Source organism: Lissotriton helveticus, chromosome 7 (assembly GCF_964261635.1).
Source record: "Lissotriton helveticus chromosome 7, aLisHel1.1, whole genome shotgun sequence".
Classification (NCBI taxonomy): Eukaryota; Metazoa; Chordata; class Amphibia; order Caudata; family Salamandridae; genus Lissotriton; species Lissotriton helveticus.
In genome coordinates this window covers 1579179426-1579206658 of record NC_136068.1, presented here as the reverse complement: position 1 = coordinate 1579206658, position 27233 = coordinate 1579179426, and the positions used below count along the sequence as shown (strand labels likewise).

At 43.7% G+C, this 27233-nt stretch overlaps 1 protein-coding gene across 3 annotated transcripts in view; it reads left to right on the top strand.

The window, feature by feature from the left end:
• Positions 1 to 27233, top strand: part of PIH1D1 (PIH1 domain containing 1) — a 212552-nt gene that overhangs the window by 80854 nt on the left and 104465 nt on the right. For all 3 annotated transcript variants that reach the window (XM_078655100.1, XM_078655103.1, XM_078655101.1), the window contains exons 4-7: positions 5526 to 5711; positions 6075 to 6136; positions 26070 to 26151; positions 26642 to 26738. In XM_078655100.1, coding sequence (XP_078511226.1) covers positions 5526 to 5711; positions 6075 to 6136; positions 26070 to 26151; positions 26642 to 26738 — 427 coding nt within the window. The remainder of the gene's footprint in view (positions 1 to 5525; positions 5712 to 6074; positions 6137 to 26069; positions 26152 to 26641; positions 26739 to 27233) is intronic.

Below are 27233 nucleotides of genomic sequence, written 5' to 3'. Positions count from 1 at the left end.
ACTTATGTGTATTAAAGGGTGAAACAACCTCGATCTTAGTGCCTCTTGTGACACAGTATTTCATAAAATCCTGCCGCAACACCTTCAAAAGGTCGGCCTAGGAGATTCTGCTCTCGACTGGTTCATGTCGTATTTAGCTGACAGATCCTTTCAAGTCATCTCCCCTTCCTTTGGCTCCCAGAGGCAGCCTGTCCACCATGGGGTTCCCTATGCCTCAGCTCTGAGTCCAACATTATTTGATATCTATGTCCAGCCCCTCGCAGAAGTGGCTAAAAGCAGAGGCCTTTCTATGGTCTCATATGCTGATGACACTCAGCTTGTCATCTCGATATTCAGCACCTGTGATCAGCATGTCACCAAGTTCCGCGATGACATGATGGCCATTGCGGAATGGATGACGAGCAATTTTTTGCAGCTTAATGCAAGTAAATCTGAGATCCTACTTGTGGCAGGGATGTTCAGATGGGCTTCCCTAGATTGGGGAATTTCTGTCCCCAACATAGTGAAGTGGCCCTCAGTTTACATTTTCGTTGGAAAATGTAGAATTTAAAAGGGCTCCAACGCTCCTCTTTTAAGGTTGTTTCCAAGATCCTACTGTTTTTGTTAGATTCGATCTACAAACATTCATCTCATCCTAGCCATAGCTAATTGTGCATTGGAGGAGAAAATGGGATCTATGGAGAAATAAAAAATGTAACTATCTCCGCTGAAGAAGATTAACTTTTTAGTATCTAATATTAAAAAGGCCTTTCATCAGTGTCTAGAATACTTTTAACTACTTGGTGAAATATGGTCACCACTATTTGATCAGTTGCCTTTCTGAAACTATCTGTAAAACTTGACTAAAATGTTCTTGGTTTTCCTTACCTGCTGTGTAATGGTATTGCTGGTATTCAGATTGTTTTATTGCAACTATTAATGAGTGTTATTTCTGGGGTTTGAACAAATAGCATAAAGAAGTGAATAAATATTATAATGCTTACATATGCATCCACTGACCAGTGCAGTGGGAATACACACTTAACAAGCGTAGTAACGATCGGGTAGTCAGAGCTTCATTAAGTTTATAGTATGCTAACCGTATTGCCTCATTATCAATCCTGTGCAATGTAATATGTGACTGTTTCTAAATTTATCACCGCAATACATGACTGTAATGAAAGATTGAAGAAATGGTTCGTATAAGTTTACTGCCGACAACATTGTAATGTACAGTGATGATATGTTGTAAGAAATAAAACCAATAAAATATATTTAAAAAAAAAATAATAATGCTTACATATGCATGTTGGTTGTAAGCTACTAGATTATTGAAAGAAGAAATAGCGGCATGCCAACATATTGTGGCCAGAATATCGACAGACAGTATATTGTGAAGGTAGGTATATTTCAGTAAGTGAAACAGTACATCAGTCACACTATTGTAGATGATAAAAACAGACATAATTTTAATTCACCAAACTGTTTCAATATCGAGCCACTTTAATTTGAGAAAAGTCCATATATTAAATTGACTCTGCAATGTATAATCAGTGTGAAACATCTGTTAATATTATTCCAGTTGTCACACTATTGGAGGTGATAAAACATACATAATCTTAATTCATCAAACTGTTCCAATATCAGCCACTTTAATTTTAGAAAAGTCCATATATTAAATTAATTCTGTAACATATAATCAGTGTGAAAAAATCTATTACTAATATTCCAGTGTATTAACCGCTTTCTCAAGGATGTTAAAAATACCTAAAAACATACAATTGCTAGCTAAACTTATATTTACAACTATATAATCTGAAATCGGTCATAGCCAATCCAAGTACGTGTACATCATAGTATAGTTGGGGAAAAAACCTTGCTCGTATGAATTATGATTATGGACTATCACAACTGGAAGATGAACTAGCACAACTGGAAGATAAATCAGTTTATTATATGGACTTTTCTAAAACTAAAATGACTTGATATTTAAATAATTTGATGAACCACTATTATGTATATTTTATCACCTCAAATAGTGTGATTGATGCATCATGGTTGTTTTTTAACATATAAATGCCTCACAGGGTAACTAGAACTTTTGGGAGGTGAAGCACTGGGCAATCACCTTGGTTTACCCACATATATATTGATATTTCATTAAGTTTAGAGCTATTATTATTAACTACATACCCCTGTATTTAGAGGATCTATATCATCAAGATGTAATATATCAGCATAGATGTGGAATTATGTATAGTAAACCTATACTTCTCAATAAATACTTCCCATCACTATATTCTTCTGGTAGTCAATATTTTGGTTGCAATATTTTGCCCAGTCCGTGTTTAAATCTTTATATTTTGGGAGTAAGCCCTGCGTTCTGCATCTTGCCTATATGCATGTATCTCCTTAAATCTTATTACTTTCTCCGCTCATGGCAGGGTTCAGGGAAAAATTGTCGACCCTGGATCAAGTATTAAGATTACAATTACTACACTGGAAGACGGTCTGCCTGAAGGGGGGTAGTCTTTACCTAATATTTGTAGACCTGAGGTCAGCTTTTGACCTGGTGCCAAGGGAGAAACTATGGTCTGTTTTACTTGAGCTGGGGGCCCCCGCGTATCTAATATACCTTATTAGGCGCTTGCATGAAAATAATTATGCACAAATAAGATACGGCAGGGATGGAAAACTGACAGCACCCATACCTATCAAACGTGGCGTACGACAGGGTTGTGTGCTTGCCCCAACTTTGTTTAGTCTTTATATTAACGGCCTGATAAACGCTCTGCCACAAGAAAGAGATCTAGATGCCCCAAAACTAGCCACACGCAGGATCTCGGCTATGATGTTTGCCGATGACACGCTTTTGGTGTCTAAATCACCTATTGGGATTCAAAGGGTTTTGGACAGATTTCAGTTGTTCTGTGAGGAAAGAGGCCTTGAGATCAACCTCCAGAAAATGAAATTTATGGTGTTTAACAAACCAAAGAGTACTCGTCCAAATCCTTCACTCAATGGTAAATCTTTGGAAAGAGTAACATCCTTTATGTATCTAGGCATCACCATCACTAATGTCACTCGGTCCGCGCGTTGTGATGAAGATACACCTTTGGTATCGGGATTTTGAGTACTGTGACTTAAAATCAGGACAGACGTATGCAACCTAAAAGAAATACTATTGCAAATAATAGATATAATAGAAGGTGAAGAGGAGATACCAACAGACTCGGGAAGTACAACAACGCGCAAAAAGCCAATACAATACATCTATCAGAATAAAATAATTACAAAAGGAAGCCCCGAATCTTGTGGACACGAGAGCTACAAAAAGAATAATTCGGCTTTTTCATGAGAAAAAGGAAGAACCAAAGACAAAATCCGAGGTCTACATATGATTAAAGAATAGATGTTTTTAAGGCATGGCTCGCCCCAAGAACTTTGTGTGTTTATGTTGAGACTAGCTGACTGAAGCAGGTCTCCACTCCCAAAAAATTGCGGATATTATACCGTGCAGTGATTATTTTTGTGCAAAGAGTATCTGTCTTTTCTGCCAGAAGGTCCTGAGGAAGGTGGTTTTATACCACCGAAACGCGTCGACCTTGCGTAAAAAAAATCGCGTATCTATCTGCGATCCCTCAGACGCAGCAAAAGGAGTGAATGTAGTATGAATGAGTGAGTTTGTGTATGGTTATGTTTATTGGTGTATTCAAGTATGTTTTTCTTTCTGCACGGTAGATAAAAATGTTTTTATTGTCTTAAATGAATTATTGTGTATTTGATCAAATGATTTTCAGGAAACGTAGAAGTTATAAATGATAAATTGATAAATGTGACTTTTGTACTCAGAAAAATTTATATAAAAAAATATCAGAAAAAAAAATACAAATGAAAAAAAGTTGATGTTGCCGTATATTGTGTAAAATAACAAAAGTATAAGTATAGAAGTGGTACTATTTTCACTATATAGGTCTCGAGGGAACATTGTTCACTGTTTTTTGCTTTTTTTGCTCCTCTCGTTCCCTGACCTGTGAAGTAAATATAGAGGGGGTCCCATATATATGTTAATATCACCATCACTAAGTCCATGGACTGGGCGGCGCACATAGTGAAGTCAACATTAAATTTAGCCCAGTCAACAGGGGGCATTTTGAAGGTCTTTAATAAATCAGACAAGAACGCTGTCAGTCCGGCGCTAGAAATTTATAGGGTTCAGGCACGCGGGGGTGCATTATATGGCGCAGAGCTCTGGGGCCACTGTAAGCCCAAATCTCTATTGCAGGTTGAGAACCAATTTATCAGGAACCTATTTAGATTGCCACGTAGTACTCCTTTAATTCCACTACGTTTAGATGTGGGATTGATGGAACTAGGAGAAGTCCTGTGTTTCAGACCCCTTCTATATTGGCGCCGCCTATGGTCGACACCTGAACTCCTCCCATATGGAGAAGAACTGTCCGAGTTCTAGAGATTAAGGGTGCTGCTAGACTGCCCTGGTTTTCCCATATTAAACATCTGTTAACAGACATGGGTCTGGGGGAATGCTGGTCTGATCCAGAGCTAGCATGCCCTCAAATCTGTAAGAAACAAATGAAGGCCCAATATGAGAACCATAGAACGGCCTTATTGCATTCTAATCCCAATATAGGTAGATTAACTAAAGCCTTTTTGGAAATAAAGGACAACTATGTCTAAGAGAAGGTTTTCGACCTTATTAAACCAGCGACTGCCAGAAAACTCTATCTACAATTTAGATTTGGGGTTCTGCCCCTCAGCTGTTTTACATCAAAGTGGAGAGCACAGAACAAGGATAGGTGTCCTGCTTGTGATTATTCTGAGGAATCAGAGCTGCATGTCTTTTTCGGTTGCCCGGGATACAACAAAGTGAGAAAAAGATGGTTGGTGCAGATCTGCAGAAACCTGGGTAGCAGACACTGTGTTGAAGTGTTTAGGATATTCAAGTATGATCTCAATATTCCAGTTGTTTACTCAGTTGCAGGATTTCTGTTTCTATATGGCGTGCAAGAAGGGTTTTTCTGAAAACATTAAATGAGCCACCGGATAAGAATTAGTAGATGTCAAGCTTAGTACCACCATCTGGTAAAATCTCCCTTTATATAATGTTATACATACTAAAACTGAAGGGTTTTTGCTCTTTTTATCAAAGTTTTTTAGTCTGAGTTATTTATTTATAAAGCACTATGCACTTTCAGCAAAACTATTATGAATATGTGACATGTTTCCATTGTATATCTGCCACCTTGCTTTTTTAAAACTTGATTCCATGTATTTATTTAATGATACTCCTAGTGTCCTTTTAAATTCTTCGAAATACCATGATTTTTAAACTCTTCTGGTGTATTTTTGCAAATAAATGTTTTTAAATTCTGTACTTTTTAGGTCATGTTGACCGAAATAAAATTACTTTGACTTGACTTGACTTATTAAAATCTCAGGCTCATTATGACATTAGACAGATTTATAAGCGTTAAGAAGATTTCCTATGAATTGTGAGCCTTTATTTTTATACCCCCTGAAAAAAGGGTTCTGCATCAAGACCCGATCTGTGCAGAATGATAAGATCTTCGTCAACATCTGCAAATCAGAGCACATCCCTGCACCACCAGACTTTACTGAGCAGGAACTGGTCACCATCTTGGAATCTGACGACCCCTCTGGGTTCAGGGTGCCTATGAGCCTTGGGGAGGCTCACACAGAAATGGACAACAGTAAGTACAGGGAGCAAATTTAATAGCATTGAGGATCCACATTAGAGACATAATTATACCACTACAGTTTTGGTGCATGTACAGTAATTCAGCAGCTTATCTGTAACACTGAAGATTTCATAGAATGTTCATAGCACAGTATGGCAGCACTTACTGGTTAAGTAATAGATTATTATTTATTTATTAGGTTTATAGATTCCTATTACTTGGGTTATCTGATTTGATTTTGAAATTTGCCTTTTACTTGCACAGTGTCTGTTTCGAATACATGGATAGATGATTTGAAGACACCTCAAATGATGAACAATTCTAGGGGACACTGGTGGATAAGAATAACCATGTTCTTTTTTTGTATGTTTGTAGGTGGAAATGGATGCACAGTGTATGATGTTGCCATTAACTCATCCTTCTTTCAGAAAATCCAGGTATGTGTTGGTTTCCTTTTTTCTGGATAACGCCTTTGTTTGGCAGTAAACCTTTTCTTTACATGTTTTCTGGCTAATTAAAACGAATGAGCTGGATGGTACCCTGAATCTCTGCTGGCATGCCCCATTGCTGTTCACCTTGCCTGCGTGGAAGCCCCTCTTCATTCCAAGGTGACCAGAAACAATGACAGAGAGCACCCACATTTCATTACAAGACTGGAGGCTACCATTATGCAATAACCTTTTATTGCTGCCACAATATGCAGCCCTTTAAACAAAATAACAAATGCATCATGCAGCACTAAATCAGTTTTAGAATGGCCAAACAATATATATGACTACAACAATGTCTTACTGTATAGGTTTTGAATGCTTTAATAACTTTGGTGTTATGTTGTAGCCCTTCCAATTAATGGAATGGTCTCTGGTTTTTGATAATTATTGGTGTATGGAAAGGTTCAATAGTGAGCAGTGTCTTACCTTCAGTTTTTTTTTTTTGCACAACGGAGGGTTGGGGCTTGTTCGAAAGGCAGATGGCTTGTTGGCTCATGCCCTGGGGCCCAGCGCAGCTGATAGGGCTGCTGAGCGGAACCGCTGTAACGGCATGCCGACTCCTGTCAGCCCTGAGGCAGCTTTTCATGCCGCTCCCTTCGGCAGTGGAAGCATGGGATGGCATCAGAAGTGGTCTGCTCCGTGGGTGCTGTCTTTGACAAAAAGGATGCTTAAACTCGATCAAGGGAGCGGGCTGCTGTGCATTCGGGGCGTTTCCTTTATTTTGGGGGAAGAGGTGGTCACGTGAGCGGTCGGCTCGCCTATCACACTTGAATTGGTTACCTTTTGAAGAACCTTCTGGAAGAGGTGTGGCGCTGCAGCCAGGGTGACTGACATTAGAATCTGGGGCTCACGGTTCGATCCCCGGCACCAGCGGCAGGTCAGCCCAGCACCATGTGACTCTAGGCAATAGCTCGCTTAATCTTCCTGAGGGCCCCCAGCGCCTGGACACCACTTCGGAGGTAGCTGTGCGCTTTACAAATACTGGTATTTCATTTCATTTTCATTTCCTCCATTCTGTTTTGGGCTAGGTTGCTATGGTAACATGTGTGAGCGAGGAAGTACTTTATCATAGCAATCAACAACAACCAGTATTTTTTCGTCTTGTATTGGGATTCGAAAGGGCCTAACTATTCTTTGCCAAATGATAAGTGTACTACAGCACTTGGGCTGTCCCATCTGGCCTCTTTAAGGTAGATTCTATCCTTTTGGGAGAAAAAGGAAGATAGAAGTATGGGTTTTCTCCTATTGTTATGCTTATGTTGGACAGACAGCACAAAAATTATTTTGGGTTCATATGTTTTTCTGATATTCTACCTGATAAGCAGGATGACTGATGATGTAAGACCTTATGTGTAGCCAACTGCTGAACTTATTGGGGACTCTATTAAGAGATTCTTAGAGAAGGAATGAAGGTCCTTTGTTAAAGAGGCGGTGGAAACTGCTCTTGCTAAGAGGATGCGGGACACTCTCTCGGAGGAAAATTATTTTTCCTTGTAGGAGGATACCCGTTCTACCTCTATCACCTAAAAGAGAGGAAAAGTTGCCCAGAAGAGGAAGTATTTAGACAAAGCTGACACTAATGCGGTAACTAAGTGTTGGTAGCCTAAGCGCTCCAATAGAGAATGGTGTCCTTAGCAGCACTAGAGGAAAGGGACAACTTGGAGTTGAGAGATGGTCAGAGCTTCTCTTTTGAGAAGAATACTTTTAAGGCTGAGGATTTAGAGTTTGATGAATACGTATTTGATCCTCAAGAGAGCTCAATCCTGTTTGATAGCTTAGATGAGGTCTTGGATCAGGCATCAACAATTAAGTGTTTGAATTACCCATCCGGGGTGATATGTTTGAGCCTAACATGATTAAGCTCCCTCGGAGTGCAGAGCGGTGGCCCATGTGGCAAAATGTTTTAAATTATGGGTCAGAAAACCATTTGACTAGGACACCTGTAATTTATGGAGGGCGGAATGCCACATATAATACATATCCATATGTATGTTTCGACACCAGAATCATTATGATCAGGTAAGTATGTTTTCCAAGTGAAATACGTTTTTATTTATGGAGTCCACACTTAGTGCATTTTTCAGAGCCTCAAATGTTATCCTATGGAAGCAAAAACAAATACAGCATACAAGTCTTAGAAGCTTCCCTGACTCAGGCGCCCAATAAATGTGCGGCTAATACGGTTCGTGCGTCGCAGGCTCTCTGTGACTCGTTGGCGAACGCTTTCGAGGAGAAGACTGCTAAGATCCTAGAGGGTCTAACGCACCCCTTACCTGCTGCTTTCGGCCCGGGAGCTCCGGTTGGCTCGTTCAGTCGACCCCAGCCATCTGCTTTCAGCACTGGCTAGGGAGCTCCGACCGAGTCATCTAGTCGACCCCGGTCGGCTGTTCCTGCCCTTCTTTCAAGAGCGCCTGGTACGGGAGCTCCGGTTGGCCTGCCCAGTCGACCCCAGACGGGTGCTGCTGACCTTGGTCTGGGAGCTCCGGGCAGCTCATCCAGTCGACCCCAGCTGACCGGCTCTGCTCGTATATCGGGAGCCTCTGGTGCGGGAGTTCCGGCGGGCCTGCCCAGTCGACCCCAGACGGGTGCTGTTGACCTTGGTCTGGGAGCTCCGGGCAGTTCACCCAGTCGACCCCAGCCGAATGCCCCTGACCTCTGTTTGGGAGCTCCGGATACCCCCTCCAGTCGACCCCAACTAAGGTTTTTCCCTTCTCCCTCCTTTGAGGAATTCTGTAATGTGGCACATACGGTGTCCTCTGGGTCCCCGCTTGACCTGCTGCCCCCCAAATTTTGGAAGGCTTTCCACGCAGAACTTTTCTTGCCTTTGTTCTCGATCTGTCTCCAATCCTTGGAGTCGGCATCGGTGCCAGAGTGCTGGAAGTTAGCAGTAGTGTCACCTCTGCTAAAAAAGCCAACTTTGGACCCGGCCTGTCTCTTCAATTATAGGCCTATCTCCTTGCTCCCTTTTCCGATTAAGATTCTGGAAAAATGGGTGACCCGCTCACTCTCAGGTTTCCTGGAGAACATCGGTTGGTTCGATGAGGCCCAGTTTGGCTTCCGCCCCGGACACGGGACGGAGTCCGCGCTGGTGACCGTGTTGGACAATCTTCGTTCGCGTGTCGACAGTGGCCGGGCAGCCTTTTTAGTGTTGCTCGACATGTCGGCCGCGTTCGACACGGTCTGTCATCGGACCCTTGTCAGGAGACTGGAGGAGTGCGGGGTCACTGAGGGGGCTAGAGACTGGCTGATATCCTATCTTGGTGGCAGGCAACAGTTGGTTTCACTCCCGCCATTCAGCTCTGTGCCAAGGAGTGTAGGACAGGGGGTTCCACAGGGCTCGGCCATCAGCCCTATATTGTTCAACCTGTACCTTCGCCCTTTAGTCCAGCTAATAAAATCTTTCGGTGTCTCGGCAGTTAATTATGCCGATGACACCCAGCTGGTCTTCTCTCTGGAAGGGAACAATGCGGTTTCTCTGGATACTTTCCATCGCTGCATGGCAGCTACAGCGGACTGGTTACGAGCTAACTCCCTACAATTTAATAGCTCCAAGACGGAGGTGCTCCATTGTTCTATCGACCGGATTCCGCGGGCACTTCCAGAGAACTTTTGGCCTAGTACCTTCCTCAAACCAGTGTTGGCGGCGGAATCAGCCCGTAACCTGGCGGTGATTTTTGGCCCTAACCTACAGCTTGACATACACGTCAATAAAACTACTGCTACGTGTATGATGCTGCTGCGCATGTTACGCAAAGTTCTGCCCCTTCTCCCCGTTCAAGCCAGGCCGAAAGTAGTTCGTGGGACCATACTAGGTCGTCTCGACTACTGCAACGGGCTTCTTCTGGAGGCCCCAAAAAACCTGACGGGGAAGCTACAGCGGGTGCAGAACATGGCCGCCAAGCTGGCTCTCTCCCGCCCTAGGTCCAGCTCCTCCACTCTTGCTTTACGAGACCTACACTGGCTCCCGGTAGATTTGCGGGTACAGTATAAAGCTGCATGTTTGGTGTTTAAAGCTGTACACCAATAGGGCCCTATTCCTCTGCAAAATATGTTTACGTGGTATTTTGCTTCGCGGCCCCTCCGCTCTTCATCGGCGCATCTTCTTGTGGTTCCGAGGTTTCATAGAGTGAGGATGGGTGGCCGCTCTTTCAGCGTTACAGCGGCCAAACTTTGGAACTCCCTGCCACTCTCCTTGAGGAGTCACAAGGACTATTTTCCGTTTAGGAAAGCGTTAAAAACTCACTTATTTCCAAAAACGGCCTGAGCGGTTAAAGTGTACGGTTTCTTGATCAAAGCGCCAGGATGCCCTTTGGGTGACAGGTTTCTGCGCTCTATAAATACACTAAATAAATAAATAAATAAGTTCTTTGTAGGAACTTATGAGACCAACCTACGGTACTTGAGGCGAGTATGGGGCATTATCCAAGTCTGCACCAGCAGATCACCTCCAGCGGCACAAAAGGAGCAGGGGGCAGTGGTACCAAACGGCGTCTGTTGCCCAATGCATCCCTATAGGGATCAGTCATCGGGACCAGATACTGCAGTGCTGGATGAGTCAGGCTGAACCAACAGGGGGAATCAGACCTCATGATGCTCGGGGATTGGGAGGGACACCTTTGGTCCTCTTCTCCGTGGGCCAGGGGTGATGGGTGCAGAGGCGTGGGGTTTTCATTACCAGGAGTAGTCGTGGTAGATGGGCCTGTCAATAGATGTGGTAGGCAGCATCGGGAAGTCCCCCGCAGGTTAATCCAAGAAGGGGTTCGAGTCTGGCGAGTCGGTGGACCCCGCTGGCTCACTTCTGCCCTGGCCAAGTGACTCGGTGCAATGGTGCTGCCCGGTGTTGGGTTTTCACGGTCTTGGAGCCTCACAGCTCTGTCTTTGGTGCCTGCAGCTGCGGAACTGCTCTGCTGCTCCACATGAGTTTCTGTGTCTTTGAATAAGTGATAGCAGTCCTCCCAGGCTTGGAGGTTTCATAGCTTTCATGTCCAGAATGACTTTGGTGCAATTGTTGAGAATAGGTGAATCAGCCGGCAAGGCTGGTGACAAGCCAATTGCTTCTTCTGCAGTTCTTGCTTTCACAGCTCTTCGGCCCTTCTTCTTCTTTTGGTCTGCAAGATCTGATACGCTTTTTTTTAAGAACATTTATTGTCCTCATTTGTTTTTAGCCCTTTTGTAATTAGGAGTCTTTGAAGTAAGAACAATACACAGAAATCAGCGATGGCCGGAGTTTTCTTATTGCCTACACCCAGGCACTCCAGGGTAGAGACCCCCGATCACTCTGTTTACAGAGTAGATGCGAATTATCTTCACACACCGGGCCCTCATTCCCCCCCAGCCTCGCTTTTCTGCATGCTCCCTTTCAATTATTCTCCACTCTTACAGGTCCTGCAGATATCTCTGCCCCAGGAATTTCGGTACAACCCACGAGAGGCTTTTCCTGGCCTGTACGGCTACCAACATAATCATAGGACTCCAAAAAAAAAAAGGAACAAAGAAAGAGACCCAAACCAGACTTAAAGGAATACTTGCACGCGTACTTGCTCTTATAGACATCTTTAGGTAATTATGTTATTATCTCTATTACACCATTCATCCCAAATCTTCCAAAATGCAGTTTTCTTCTTGTCACTTATCGCTCTATCTAATTTTGCAAATCTATGTATTGAGTTAACCCATTCAGACTCTAGTGGGGAAACAGGGGAAATCCATTTAATACATAATTCCCTGCGCGCCAATAGAAAAAGTACAAACATTACAATTTTGTTATTCTTAGATATCTGAATTGTGACTTCCTCATCCGGGGTCATACCGAAAATAACTTGAGAAAGACTCACCTTAACTTCAAACCCCACAATGCTGGAAATCGTTACACCTACTTTATTCCAAAAGCCTTGTATTGAAGGACATCGGCAGAACATGTGGACGTCATCCGCATCTGCTTCCCCACACTTTTGACAGATCGCATTTTTGGAGCCCATCTTAGATTATCTTCTTGGGGTCCAATACGCTTTATGGAGAGTAAATAAATGATTTTTTTAACGAAGCAGTCTTAACATTCTGCCATAGAACCCCAAAAGATACTTGCCATATGGTTTCCCGATCGTAGTTTGGAAGCTCTCTCCTCCAGATCTCTTCGATATGTACATTGAGCCGTTAGCCATAAAACTGAGGCAATGTCATGAGTGGGAAAAAAACTAGGATTATATGCAGACGATTTAATGATTTTTACGGGTCATCTGCAAGATTCAATAAATGCCATCTGGGATACCCTAAAAAAATTTGGGGAGATTTCAGAATAGACTCATAATCAATCTAAGACAGAAGTGATGCAATGGAACACACATTATACCTGTGATCAGATCCGACAAAGTATTAGATATCTGGGGATAGAAGTAGTGCGGAACATAGATTTAATTGCGAAAGTAAATTTTGATAAAATAACAGCTAAAGTCAAGTCTCAACTTCAAAAATGGGATTCACTGCCCCTGTCCTTTTTAGGTAAAACGAATTTGTTAAAAATGGCAATTCTTCCTAAATGCACTTTTATTTTTAATGCTATACCCCTGGAATTCAGGAAAGAATGGATTGCTAAGATCCAAGGCCTGTTTTCAAGTTTTATATGGGCAAAAAAGAAACCCCAGATAGCTTGGCGAAAGCTCAGGGAGGACGGGGGAGTAGCCACACCGGACCTTCTGCAATACCAAAGGGCATTCCACTTAAAAATCTTCAGGCAATTGTTAGGGACTCCATCTCTTATACACCTTTATTTAAAGCTTTGACTACTGGCTTTCAGGACCAAGCCCGGTATATTTTGTTTAAATTCGGGGACCCAACATTTTTTAAGAAAGTCAAACGGAAGATTTTACTAGCAGCATGCAAAGCCTGGTATCAAATAAGAACATCACAACGTATACACTATTACAGTACACTTGCCCCTATTTGGAGCTCACCAGGCACACCTAGGTGTCTCCAAGAATCTCTAGCGGTTCCAATTCAAGCAAACGGCGTAGCAAGATGGGGCGAGCTGTTGGAGGGACGGACATCATTTCTTGGCAGAAACTTCAGGATATCACAAGAGGGACTGTTTCTAAATTTAAATACTACCAGTTAGCAAGTTGGGCTAAGTCTCTTAACAATCTTGGCAAGGGCAATGAACTTTTTGAAAAAAAGGTAGTCACCACAAACATTGGAGGTAAAGAAATAGCCGTATGGTACAGAATGTTAATTCAGCCTTCAGAAAAATCTCAGCAGTGGTTTGATCTGATACTCTTGTGTCAGGGGCTCCCCTAGAAACTGAATTTAGTGGTGTTAGGGAAGTGCAGAGTAGCTAACTACCCTGGGGTCACTACGCCAGCTATAAGACCAATTCCTGGGAAAGATGGCCATAATCCTATCCCAGAATTCATGATTTTGCCATCACCTCGATGGCTACTTTGAAAAGTCTCCTCCACTTCAGGAAGCCCACCTTAGGGGTGCATTAGCCTGAGGGTGGACACGAGTATCTGACTAGATAATGTTGCCCTCCAGATGCCAAATGGCTCAGGACAAAAGGGGTCAGCTTCTCCTCCTGTGAAAGGAAACCGATTTGCACACCAAAGTCCGTAGGCTCTTTAAAGCTCCACTGGGTTGGAATGCTAATCTACAGTCGAGATGTGGGAGGAGTAGAAAATATTCCCTGCTTGAGCAGGCTCAGTTTCTGGCCCTCTGAGAGCAAAGGCCCTCACCCTTGTGGGTCAGATACACATCTCTGGTGGCAGGCTGGCGAAAACCAGTCAGTCAGCACACCAGTAGCTGGTAGGTTTTTAGGGGGCACTTCTGGGTGCATGTATTACTAAATCTGACACTGCCATTCGTGTGGGTTTATTGATACGAAACATCTCTATTTTCAGTGAATCCGTCATATAGCAGGGGAACTCGTTTTCACCTGTGTCCAGCACATGTTTTTAAAATGGCTTCCCTTATCACTTGTACTGGCAGTAATGGAACTGACCAGCACCAGGGCATGTCCACTCCTGCAGTTATACCCTTACATGAAGTACAGTGCACCCAGCCTTAGGGCGATAAGGCCTGCCTTAGAGGTGACTTACTTATACAGCATGCAGTGTCGGCAGGCATGGCACACAGACTGTGTGCAATGTTGTGTTTTCACTTTTGTCTGCACCAAGACATGCAGCCCGCCGTGGCAGTGTGCATGAGCTTTTTGAGGGGTCCCTTATGATGGCAGAATTTGTGCTACCAGGCAAAAGTGGGGGTTACCATGTTCAAAAGGGCACTTTCCTGAATGAACTATGGCAGTAACTACTGTTCGAATTAAGCTTTCTATCCTCAAAGTATTGTGGAGGATAATGAAGACCTCAAGATTCAGGATCTCAAGGTGAGCTCAAACACAACAGTTGGTTCTACCCACTTAAGAGTACGGGGTAAGACTGATGTTTTTCACTCACAGTTTGGAAAAAATAACCTGAGACAGTTGAGTGTTGAGACCGTGGGTGGTTTCAGGATAGAGTTTTGGGGAGCACCTGTACAAAGCAAATAACTAAGGAAGGTAGTCTCTGATTTGGAAAAGATGGAACTGATAGACGCAGCCGTTGCCCAGATGTTAGAGAAAGGGACATTGGTATAAGAAATATTGGAAGGTTTTGTGAGTGTGATTTCTCTCATAAAGAAGGGCAAAGATTGGCGCCCTAAAATACATCTTATGGAGTTAAACAAATTCTTAGTATACAGATATTTCAAGATGGAGGTGGATCCATCTTCTGAGGGACATTTTGCAGGAACCAGACTCGGTGAAATTGGATATAAAAGACGCTTGTTTTCCATACCAATGGCAAAAGACTCTAAAAAATATTTATGGTTCAGGTGGAGAGATATCATATACCAGTTTCTGTGTCTACTCTTGAGTTTGTCCTCAGCTCTTTGGTGCTTCTCTAAGGTGATGCCCCCATTAGTACCCTTCCTCAGAGGGAGGCATCCCATTGATAATTTATTTGGAGGACATGTTGCTTATGTCCCAGAGAGGACTGATTTGCTGGAACATCTAGCTTTTTTTTTTTTTTTTGTCCTCATTTACCACCATAGTTTCAGGTGAAGCCGCAGGTGGGGTTACGACATGCTGTCTCAGTTTTATGCACTGGCAGGGATTCATTAAGGTGGGCTACCGGCATCCCTCAGCAATGACGCCTCCTCCCGGGGCAAACACCAAGAAACCATTGAAATATAAAAATCCGGTGGAAATTACAGCCAGTTGGAACCGGCTTACAACCGGAGAGCGGTTCTACAAGTAGCATAAACCACAGTAGCATAATCATCGGACCCGGGAAAAAAAACGGATATCTCAGTGCTCCCAGATCAGCAAATGCCAGAATGCCCTTTTACTTTGACTGCCGGCCCTAGCCAGATCTAGTTTGGAGACCTGCAAGACTGAAGCATACCAATCGTTAAGAGAGGGGGATAAAGGATCTTTCCATTTTTTGCAGATCTCCCTTCTGGCCAGTAAGATGGAATAAAACAACAGGTTTTTTGCCGGGCTCTGGACCCCATCCAAAATCCCAAAGATCACGAGAGGGAGATCGAGGCCTACCTGAAAACCCAATGATATATTGAGAGTGTTACTAATCGCATCCCAAAATGGAGCCAGGCGGGGACATTCAAAGAACATATGGGCATCCGAGGCAGCTACCAGGCCACATTTAGCGCAAGCTACTGACTTCCCTTCAGTGAATTTTGAGAGTCTAAGAGGGGAATAATATGCTCTGTGTAGGGTAAAAAGATGGTTCCTACGTTACCATGCAGGCTTAACGATATCCCATAAAAGCTTGCATGAAGAGATCCAAAGGTCTTGCACGTTACAACCAACAAAGTGGGAACCCCACAGCAGGTCTGGTAACCGAAACTCGCCATCCACTTCTTTCAGGATAAGATTATACCACAGGGAAATTTCCTTCTTGGCGGGTGGATTGTCTACTAAGCGGGATATTAGCTGACTGTGACCGCCAAGTAAGAACTTGTTCTCTCGAGAGGGCAAGGAGATATATGAATTGGTCCAGCTTGCAATTTGCATGTATTTAAACCTAGCAAAATTCGGGCCGATTTTATTCTTAAGATGATCCCATGAGAGCAATTCACCTTCCAAAAAAAGGTCACCCCAAACTTTCAACCCTGCTTCTTTTAAGGAACTGCCAGACTATCTCCCAACCAAACAGGGCTTTCAGGAAGGTCCCAAAGGGGTGTCCTACTGCCAAAGTACCCCAACTTTATAGCTTTCGTTAGATCCGACCAGATTTTGCCCATCCTCTTCAAGACCTTCAATTTAATCTTCTTAAAAAAACTTGGGATTTCCAAATTTAAACAAGAAGCCTGATTGACTAACTCCTTCCCCTTTAAGCAAAGCTGAATACAAGGTCCCGACCCCAAAGTCAGAAGGCATCTTTAACAGCATACGAGCATGGGACAACTGAAACGCCAATGCATACATTTGTAGGTCTGGAGCTGCCAACCCACCCTTCTCCCTGCGCCGCCTGAGTTTCTTCCAAGCAATCCTTGGAAGATGCTTGTCCCAAATAAAAGATGTAATTTCCACCTGTAATTTTACTAACAAAGATGAGTCAAAATATAACGGGATGGTATTAAATAAAAAAGAGACTTTAGGTAAAATAGACATTTTAATCAAATTAACTCTCCCTATTAAAGATAGAGGAAGTTGAGCCCATGCTTGCATGAGTTTACGGCAATCTTTTGCAACAGCAGTGAAATTTGATGTAGCAATTTGATTAATGTCTTTCACAATATTAAGACCGAGATAACGCATACTGGAGCCAGACTGTATACTAGTAACCCTCTCGTCATCGTTCCAGACAATCATCTCGGTTTTTGCAGCATTAATCTCGTATCCCCCAAAGTCCAAAGCAGCTTTTCAAACTGCAGGAAGAGCAGTGTGGACCTCAGATAAAAAGATGAGGACATCGTCCACGTACAGGGCCACTTTCCTCTCCCATCCCCTATAGATAAAAGGTTTGATATTAATATCCTCCCTCAATCGTTGAGTAAAAGGTTCGATATATAGATCGAATAGGAGAGGGGAGAGTGGGCAGCCCTGCCGTGTCCCCCTTGAGATATTAAAGGGGTCCGATAAGTCTCCATTAACCAGAACGGGGGTAGTAGGGCTCGGATATAGAAGGCTGACAGCTCGACGAAAGCCCCCACCTATGTTAAACTTGGCCTAGGCCCCCGACAAGTATAACCAATTTACCCTGTCGAAGGCCTTGGTTGCATCCAACGAGAGAGCGGCAAAAGGGAGGGCCTCGGCCGACGCCATATCGATTGCCCCTATCATGTCGTATGTTAGCTCGTATAGGTGACGTCCCTTTACGAACCCCTTCTGGTCATGTTGTAAAACATCAGGGGCCACCAAAGCCAGTCTCTTTGCGAGAACTGTAGCAAAGATTTTATAATCTACGTTCAGGATTGAAATCGGCCTATAAGACCCGCAAGCCGCAGCTGGCTTCCCCGGTTTCAAAATCAGGGTAATTGAGGCACTGTCCCAAGATGCAGGGGGACGCTGACCCCCCACTAGGATTTGATTGAACAAGATGGTAAGAAAGGACACTCAGCCTTATTCATCAACGGGCCGTTTTGCGAGCCCCTAATAGCGATTCATAGCGAATCGCTATTAAGGACTCGCAAAACGGTATTCATGTAGGAATTGCTAAATAAATAGCGATTACTACACATTCCTTATTTGCGAGTAGCAAATTGCTAATCGCAAATAAGGAATACTCCCCATTCATTCCTATGGGCCGGCCCATAGGAATGAATGGGGAGTATTCCTTATTTGCGATTAGCAATTTGCTACTCGCAAATAAGATAGCGATTTAAAGGGTGCCAGGGGTTTTCAAAGGACACCCTGTAGCACCCCTTAAATGCAAATTGAAACAGGTGTTGCGCACACACATGTCCAAAGGACGTGTGTGTGCAACATGCAACTTAGAAAAATGCTTTTAAAAGCATTTTTCTAAGTTTTTGCTTTTTACCAAGAGGTCTGACCTCTGAAAGGTCAAGCACCTTTGGAACTGCTTTAAAGTAGGAGCGTAGCGAATGAGTAATTTTAGACCCTAGACTGAGTACTGCTTTGAGGTTCTTTGTAGCCTTAAAGGACCTTGTCTGTTTTGACTTTACCTCAGTAGATAAATATGATGAAGGCTTCTTCTTTACCGAGGACGCCTCAGGACTTAGCGCGGGGAGGGCAGCCTTCACAAGCACCTCTTTTTCTTTCACCCAAGTTTGCCTTTTTTTTAAATTTTGATAAAAAGATGGATATGGGGACACAGATGCTGGTTGCACAGAGGGTGCTGACACAGATGTAACTGAAAAACATACAGAACCTGCTTCCTTACCGGTCTCGATTGCACTGGTTACCTCCAACCCCTCCACCGTCGCGGTAGAAGCCGTCTGAGCCACCCTCCCGGCCGCCTCGCAGCTCCCAGTTACGCCCATTACAGCTGAGCTGCAGGAGATATGCACGAGACTTCGTGCCTTCCTGCCTCTTCTAAGCTCCAAAAGGGGGTGGTGATGGTCGGAGCACCTGCATCAATCAACACTCACACCCAGTCAAAAGATCTGGGTTTAAACCATCACCGTTCTTTAGCCCACTCTGCCAACCCAGTTCTGACATGGCTATATGCAAATCAGTCTGACCCTGTGCCTCATGGGAACATTCCAGCCCAAGCCATGTCTTCCCTGGACCGGAAACAAGCTTCCGAGGACCGGTTTCTGGCATTCCAGCCGTCTTCAGCCCGGCTTCCTTGAATCCAGTGGCAAAGTGAGCAAGGGACTCACGTCTGAGCATACCCTGCCACACTTATGGCGGCCAAAAGCGGTACAAAAGGGGGTGGTGATGGTGGGAGCATCTGAATCAATCAAACACTCACACCCAGTCAAAAGATCTGGGGTGGCCGAGTGAGCTAAAGAATGGTGATGGATTAAACCCAGATCAGTTGACTGGGGGTGAGTGTTTGATTTGCTCAAATGCTCCGTCCATCATCCCCTTTTGTATCGCTTTCTCCTAAGCTCCAGCGCGGCCGCTGACCACAACCGCAGCCCCAGTGGAAAAAGATACAGGCTCGAAGACGCCGAGTCGGTAACAGGGGGGAAGCGCCGAGTAAGTGCGAGCACCACAGCAATCACCATGCATGGAGAAAGAAGACAGACTCCACGGTGAAGGTTAGTAAAGAACAGCGCAATCTTCCCACAAAAGCGATTAAGCCGATTTCAGCTGATTCTCAGCGTGGATTAATGGGTTGAAGCATTCCGTCGATCCTCCCGTTAATCCTCAAGCAAAATAAGTACACAGAAGGTCCGAAAGTGGAGACAGGGGGGCTCAAGCGGGAGCTCGTTCACTGAGTGCAGTGGCAGCTCAGCAGGCTGCCGCCATGTTCTCTGCTGGAACATCTAGCTTGTACAAGGGATTATCTAGAGAATTTAGGGTTTATAATAAACACGGAGAATTCTGTTATGGTACCTATGCAGAGCATAGCATTTCTGGGTTTTCAGATAGATACTCTTTTATCCCAATAAATTCCCCCACAGAAAAAGTTAACAAAGATAAGAAAGTCCATAAAAGTAGTTCTGTAAAGGAATTGTATGACCTTGATGGACCTAGTGATGGTACTGGGACTCCTTTCCTTATCCATTCAGGCCATCTCTCCAAGTCCTTTGCATTACAGAGCTCTTCAGAGGTTGACGTCCTTGGGATTGAGGTACGTTTTGTGGTATGCAGCCCCAGTTTTATTGTCAGTGGATGCTCGGGAGGATCTGGAATGGTGGTTGGAAAATTTGGAGACTTTGAATGGTAAAGCTATCTTAGGGAATGTTCCAGCATTTATAGTAGAGACGGATGCCAGCCATTTTGGCTGGGGTGCATGATTAAACAAGTTGTAAACACTGGGCAGATGGTTCAGGGAGGAACAATTGCAACACATAAATTGCTTAGGGATGTTAGCTGGTTTAAATGCATTGATGAGCTTCAAAAGATTATTAGCGAACAGTGTGACTCTGATTCGTTTAGACAGTTTTGCAGCCGTTTTATGCATAAATCGTTTAGGCAGCTTGAGAATAAAAGAATTCACAGATTTGGCAAAACGGATATGGTATTTTGTTGGAATCACAAGCTCCTCTTGAGAGCTGAATATATTCCAGGGCTTGAAAAATATAAGAGCGGATTGGAGTTCCAGGTAACTCAAGGATTTCAGTGACTGGAAACCAGAGGTTATCAATTTAACTCAAAGGTTATAGGGTCAAGTTCAGGTGGACTTGTTTGCGAGCAGACTAACATACCAAATTCCCAGATACTTTATTTGGAGATTGGCACTGGGGCAGTGGCAGCAGATGTCTTTCTCCAGGATTGGGGAAGAGTGGGAGGCTATGCATTTCCCCCTTCTCACTAATATAGAGAGTGCTGATGAAAGTCCGGTTCCGAGAGATGCAGTATCATTCTAATGACACTTTATTGGCAGTCTCAGGTTTGGTTCCTTGGCGTACTCACGGTAGAGATACCCCATTTGGCTATGGTTTCTTTAGGTCTTCTGGTGGATTCACAGGGAGATGAACCCACTTTGGTTTTAGAAAGGTCTATGAACCTTCTTGTTTAGAAGATTTCAGGGGTACCAGTAGATATTCAGATTTTTCAGGAAAAGGTAAAGACCCATTGGATGAGTCCCAGGCTCCGGGCACTAGATAGAGATACAGGGGAGTATGGAAGAATTGGTGTAGTTGGTGCATGGAGAGGGGTTTGGAAACCGTGGAAGCTCCTGCAGCAGAAGTAGCAAAATATTTGGTGGATTTGTTCAACTCTGGTCTTTCTTAAAGGGCAATTAACTGTTACAGATCAGAGCATGTGTTGGTTAGTAACTTTGCACTAGGAAGAGACTCTGTGATAAGGAGAGTAATGAAGGGAGTTAGGATAAGGAGACCGCCCTAAGGTTTGTTACAACTCGTTTGGGATGTTGGTTTTAAATTCAGATTGTTCACTTCATGGCTAGGCAATAATTACCTTTCACTTGACAGATTAATTTGAAGCTAGCAACTTTTCTTTGCCGAATTTCCTTTAGAAGGGTTTTTGATGTTAAAGCATTGGAAATTTCGAATATATCGGAGGCTAACATTATCCCACCTTCCTCACCCTACAAGGAGATGAATTCATTTTTTATTTTAAGAAAAAAGAAATAATAAAACTAAAGAAAGGGTGAATAGTTAACATGAGGAAAGAAATGTCTTGTTTTACGAATACATTATGTGTATTATTTTGTGTTTTTATTTGCAATAGAAGTTTAATGGCTGAATATTAAGAAAATATCCTGTTTTGTAGCAGCTTAGAGAGGAGGATGACTACATGCTTTGGACATATATGTTGTTTGAACATTCTAAAAGGGATTTTATGCTTTATGATGTCTTTGTTATGGTCTTTAAAGGGGTTGCATGTTGGGGCAGCAATAAAAGGTTATTGCATAATGTTAGCCTCCGTTTTCTTTAATGAAATCAAGAGTTTCTTTGCATGTTAATTAGAGAATCACCATTCTCTCTGACCAACCAGAGGAGAGGAACCGATGAGGGGTAACTCTGCCTGAAGAGCACGCTCCCTCATTGTATCAACATTTGCTTTGTTTTTTTCTTCTTGGTGTGGCCTACACATACCATTTAATTTGCGGTTACAAAACATGCAAATGTGTAACTACAAGTTGGGTAGTTCAGAAGCGTTAAGAGGTCGAATAAAGCCATTGACCCATCTTCACTAGCACCTTGGGATCAGAATGTATTCAATTTTCAAGGAACTGGCAAACTGTAACTAAGGTGGGGACAACACAAGGTTTATCAGCTCTGTCCCGTGAATGAATCACGCGTTTTGCTTTACTATAATTTTGTTTTAATTGCTAACAACCTGCATCATTTACACTGTAGTGTAATTTTCCTAGTAATTGTGATTAACTAGCAATTGGAGATTATTGTTTTTTTGTGGGATGATCACAAGTCTCTCCGTTCCTAAAACAACTATGAAAGACACAGCATTTGCAATGCATTAGCTGTTATGTACGTCGTGTAGTTTTGGATGACCAATGTTACAACTGCATTTTTGTCATGGTAATGCTTTGCTTTGTAAATTGTGCAGTTTGTATCATGTTGATACAAACTTTTACTGAATGTATAATTATATTGCAAAGTTCTATTAGTGTTGTTCAAACACCTATTTTTATAACCAAAGATATATGTGTTATACTTTGTCTAGTTGTCGGCCTTACATCTCCCCCTCTAAGCTATCTTTTGTCTGCGTTACAGTCTACCTGGCAGAGTTAAGGCAATTTAATGTGATTTTGATGTGATTTTTGAGAAACATGTGAACTCTTTTTTTTTTTTTTTTTTTTTTTATATTGCGTAGTGGATTCTACTGTTGGAAGAATCTAGCTAAAAACTGTTCCCTCCCAACACCATTGACATCACATGCCGCACCATATTTGGATTTGTGACATTTACTGCAACCTGCTCTTGAACAGGGGTATCCAGGGCAGGCTCTAGGGCGGTGCGATCGGTGCCAGCGCACCGGGCTCTCTGATTTGTGGTGGGGGCGTCATTTTTCCAAGTATATTCTCATTTTAAAAGCACTTGCTGCCGTGTTCCTGGCCTTCAGCAATTATCAGACATCAATTAAAATGTCAGGATAACTCCAGTGATTAATTGTCTTCCTGGAAAATGACCCGAGTTTTGTCTAGTAGAAGTTTTGACTCATCCTAAGGTGGCACAGAGGGTTAATATTCCTGCTGCTCTTTTTCAGAATAAGTATTCTTAAACTATATTGCCTACCAGTATCGATGACATGGGCCACATTCTTGACCAGGTGTGGACTTCCAACCTGGATAATTCCACCCCCCTCATTCTTCCTTGTCCCTGGTCGGATCACTCTATCATCACCTTTTCCATCACTATTACCTCCCATGTTAATCAGGTCCTTGAGGGTAACTTCCCTGCTAGAAACTCGAACAGGGCTGATCTTGGCCAATTCGTAACTTTACACAGAGCCTCTCCTCCCCTTGATTGTGATTCCCTAGACATCCAAGCATTAGGTCTGAAGCACTGGCTTGAATCTGCCAGTGATATTGTAGCTCCCCTTAAACAGGTCATGTTAAAGCGCCCTCATGATGCGCAAAGATGGTTCTCTGAGGAACTTAAAGATATGGAGCTCAAACTTAGGCAGGCTGAGCGTGGTTGGCGACGTGACTACGCCCCTGGAAAAAAATTGGCATTCACGACCCTGCTCAAAGAATACAAACTTGCTATCCTGCAGGCTAAAACCTCCTACTTTTCTAAGAAGATATTAGATTCAGCTTCTAAAGCTGAAGTCGTTCCATCTGACCCTGCCATCTCTATTACTATTCCCGCTATTTCTAATTCTGAGCAAATCATTGAAATACCCCCGATCTCGGATGATCAGGTCTAAGTTTTACTGAATAAGGTCACTTCTGGATCTCCTACTGATGGTTGCCTCCCTCATGTCTTGCGTGACGCGTTTACCGCTTGTCCTCTTCCCCCACTGTCACTTTTGAATAATTCTCTGAAAGCGGGCTTGGTTCCCAGCTCTTTTAAAATTGCTGAAGTGGTGCCTATCCTCAAAAAACCTAGTGCTGATCCCTCTCTCCTGAGTAATTTCCGTCCCATTTCGTTACTTCCCTACTTAAGTAAGATACTCGAAGCCCATGTCACCACCGTCTTGAGCTCTTTCATCGAGCGTACGCAGTTCCTTGACTCCCAACAGGCCGGATTCAGACCCGCCCATTCCACTGAGGCGGTTATTCTCTCAGTGGTGGAGGAACTGCGGAGGGGTGCGGACCTTAATATCAATCAGGCCCTGGTTCTCCTGGATTTGTCGGCCGCCTTCGACACGGTCGACCATGATATTCTGATCGACCGTGTCAAGGAGGCCGGCATCCAGGGTTCTGCCCTGGACTGGGTTCGCTCCTTCTTGACCAATCGCTATCAGGCTGTCCGGCTTTCCTAGTTTGATGCCGACAAAGTTAGGCTAACATGTGGTGTCCCTCAGGGCTCCTCACTTTCCCCTCTTCTTTTTAATTTGTACCTTACCCCCCTCATTCGGTCTTTACGAGGTAGTAATGTCACTGCATTTAACTATGCAGATGACATTCCGCTGATCTTTGATATAGATCCCTCGGCCCAATCTGTCCACAACTTCCAGTCCACGCTGTGCCATATCAGTGACTGGATGGGGGCAAATCATCTTAAACTTAACCCCGACAAGACCGAACTGGTTCTTGTCGAGGGTGCAACCAACCCGTGGAGCTCCAACTTCTGGCCCACCAGCCTGGGTTGGCCCCCTTGCCCTGCTGACTCAGCTAAAAGTTTGGGAGTGATCATTTGTAATGATCTCTCGATGAAGCCTCAGATTAATGCTGTAGTCTCTTCCAGCTTCTTTCATCTCCGAAAAATTCGTAAAATTGCCCGTATTCTCACTACAGAGGCTCTTACCCTGACCTTGTTGGCTTTGGTAATCTCTAGATTAGATTACGCCAACTCTCTTTATGTTGGTATTCCTGCCTACCAGCTGAACCGATTGCAGCTGGTCAAAAATCAGGCTGCTCGGTTAATTTTCGGTCAGCCTAGGCACCAACATGTTCGCCCCCTGCTAAAGTCACTTCACTGGCTCCCTGTAGCCGAACGTTGTAATTTTAAATTAGGCTGCACCATCTTTAAGGCCTTGGCCCGTCATTCATCTCCTCTCTACTCCATCAGTATGTCCCTCCCCGTGATCTCCGTTCTCCTCATCTGGCCCTACTCAAAACTCCTGTCTTTAATTGTAAGAAACACGGAGGGCTTAGATTCTCGTTTCTTGCTCCATCCTTCTGGAACACCCTCCCTTTAGAGTGCAGGCTTACCACCTCCTATACTCACTTTAGATCTGTTCTTAAGACCCATCTGTTCCGTAGAGCACATAACTAGATCCCCCTCTTCTGCCATTTCTGCCCCGACAGTTTGTTTTTTGTCTCCACTCGCTCACAGCGCCAAGAAACCGTCAGGTGTTAGCTGCGCTCTATAAGAATTTTTTACATTACATGTCACTCCTACACTACACCTTGTAGTCCTTTCTGATGTAACTTTTCCTATACACTGGTTTACACAAATGCTTGTCTCTGTGCAATGTGTGTGTGATGTAAAGTGCTCTGACACCTTACACTGGTATGAGTGGTGCTATAAAACTAAATGAATCTGAGAGACAGAGTTTATGGAGACTTGTGGGGCACTGTTAAAGGGTGGTAGTGAGGCAATCCATTGCATAGGTGGTCATTAGGGGGCGCCAACAAACATTGTCGCACAGGGCACTACCAGTATTAATGCTGGCCCTGTGGGTATCTATAGCCGTCACCCCTCTCACTTATAGGTGCCAAACTCTCCTGCAAGCTACAAAGCTTTAACCACCTTAAACACATGACCAAAAGGGGAGCTTCTCATGGTGCAGAGAGCAGTACTACTTCCTACATTTGTTAATTAAAGAGCCCTTTTAATTTACTAAGAATACCGAAACCATAGCAGGTTAAGCCAGCCGTGCTTTTTCAATAAAGACTTCACTTTTATCTGCAGGCTATTCCCTCCAAAATGGGTTGAAGACTGGAAATTGGCAGAGTATTGGACACTTTTAGGATAAAGGGGCTGACTGATTGCTGCTACACAGATTACATATCCTGGACAAAATAAGACTAAAGCCTAACAGTAAAATGCAGTTACATCGGAGCTACCCCTGGTGCCTTCTTGCTGCTGTTGGTAACAAATGAACAGTTACATTTTCAGTCGTCATTCAGAAGGCTGTCCTTTTGTTTTCTTGCAGACAAATGAGTTGTTTATGGAGTTCTTTATCACTGTGACTCTTGAAGGTCTTGAGAACAAGTACCAGTTGGAGCTCTCCAGAGGTAAGCATGAGCAATGTGATATCTGCAGAGGCAGTTTGGACCAATGAGACAGGGGGGTTGCTCTCTGCTGGATGATAGACACATTTGATTGCCTCCGATTTTAGTTCGGACTGAATGGTTCTTAAGGTGGATCTGCCAAACTGTTTTATTTTATGAAGCCAATGCCCTTCTACCAGCATTGAGATGAGTCGAAAGGAAAAGCTGGTGAGTCGACAGAACCTTGCATAATGTTCTCTTGTCAGTGGACAACAGATATTGTAGCTAATGGCTTTGGAGTGAGTTTTGGATGGCCTTTACATGGCTAAGAAAGAAATGTTGACTTGTTTCTGGGGTTATTTAAATACATTTCTGCTGAATTAAGCCATAGCCAGAAATACCCATTTAACTAGTATCTCATTTCCAGATGGCAATCAGTAGTAACATACTGTGATGAATCCATGCAGTGTGCACCATTCTCTGTGAATATCTGTCTGAGTTTATTTAATTTCAGAATGGCGAAAATTAAAGAATCGTAAATTCATGGGGTCCCTGTCTGAGCAAAACATCAGGACCAAGTCGAAGCCCATCATCCAAGAAATGGAAACCAGGTAAGCCCTGTTGGTTTCCTCAGTTAAACCTGTATACGTCGTGAACCCATTGTTGTTGTCATGTCAGCATATAGATACTGTGCAGGGTTTATAATAATGATGGTTATATCATTTATTTGCATGAGTATGAAGTGTGTATGTGATGTGCACAGGGTATCATCTCTGTCCCTTTCACTCACTCATCACTTCCTCACTAGTCTTATTAGGTCTCGCCTAGGCAACACGCATGCGCTGCTTAGGCAAACAGAACTTTAGCCGCTTCAACCAAAAACGCGCACGCGTTCCATTGCCTTCAATGGCAACGCGTGCACTTGTGGCGATTCACTTGCGATAGCGCGCACCGATATATGTTATCAATTATCGCGGCGCCAGCCGCTCGCTCCAGCTAGTGAATCGCGCAGGCCCGCTCCCCTTGCTGCCGCGCGCCTCCTCCTACACAGTGTAGTTATGCAACTGTTTTCCCTCATGTTGTAGTGCTCATTCCTATATGTACAT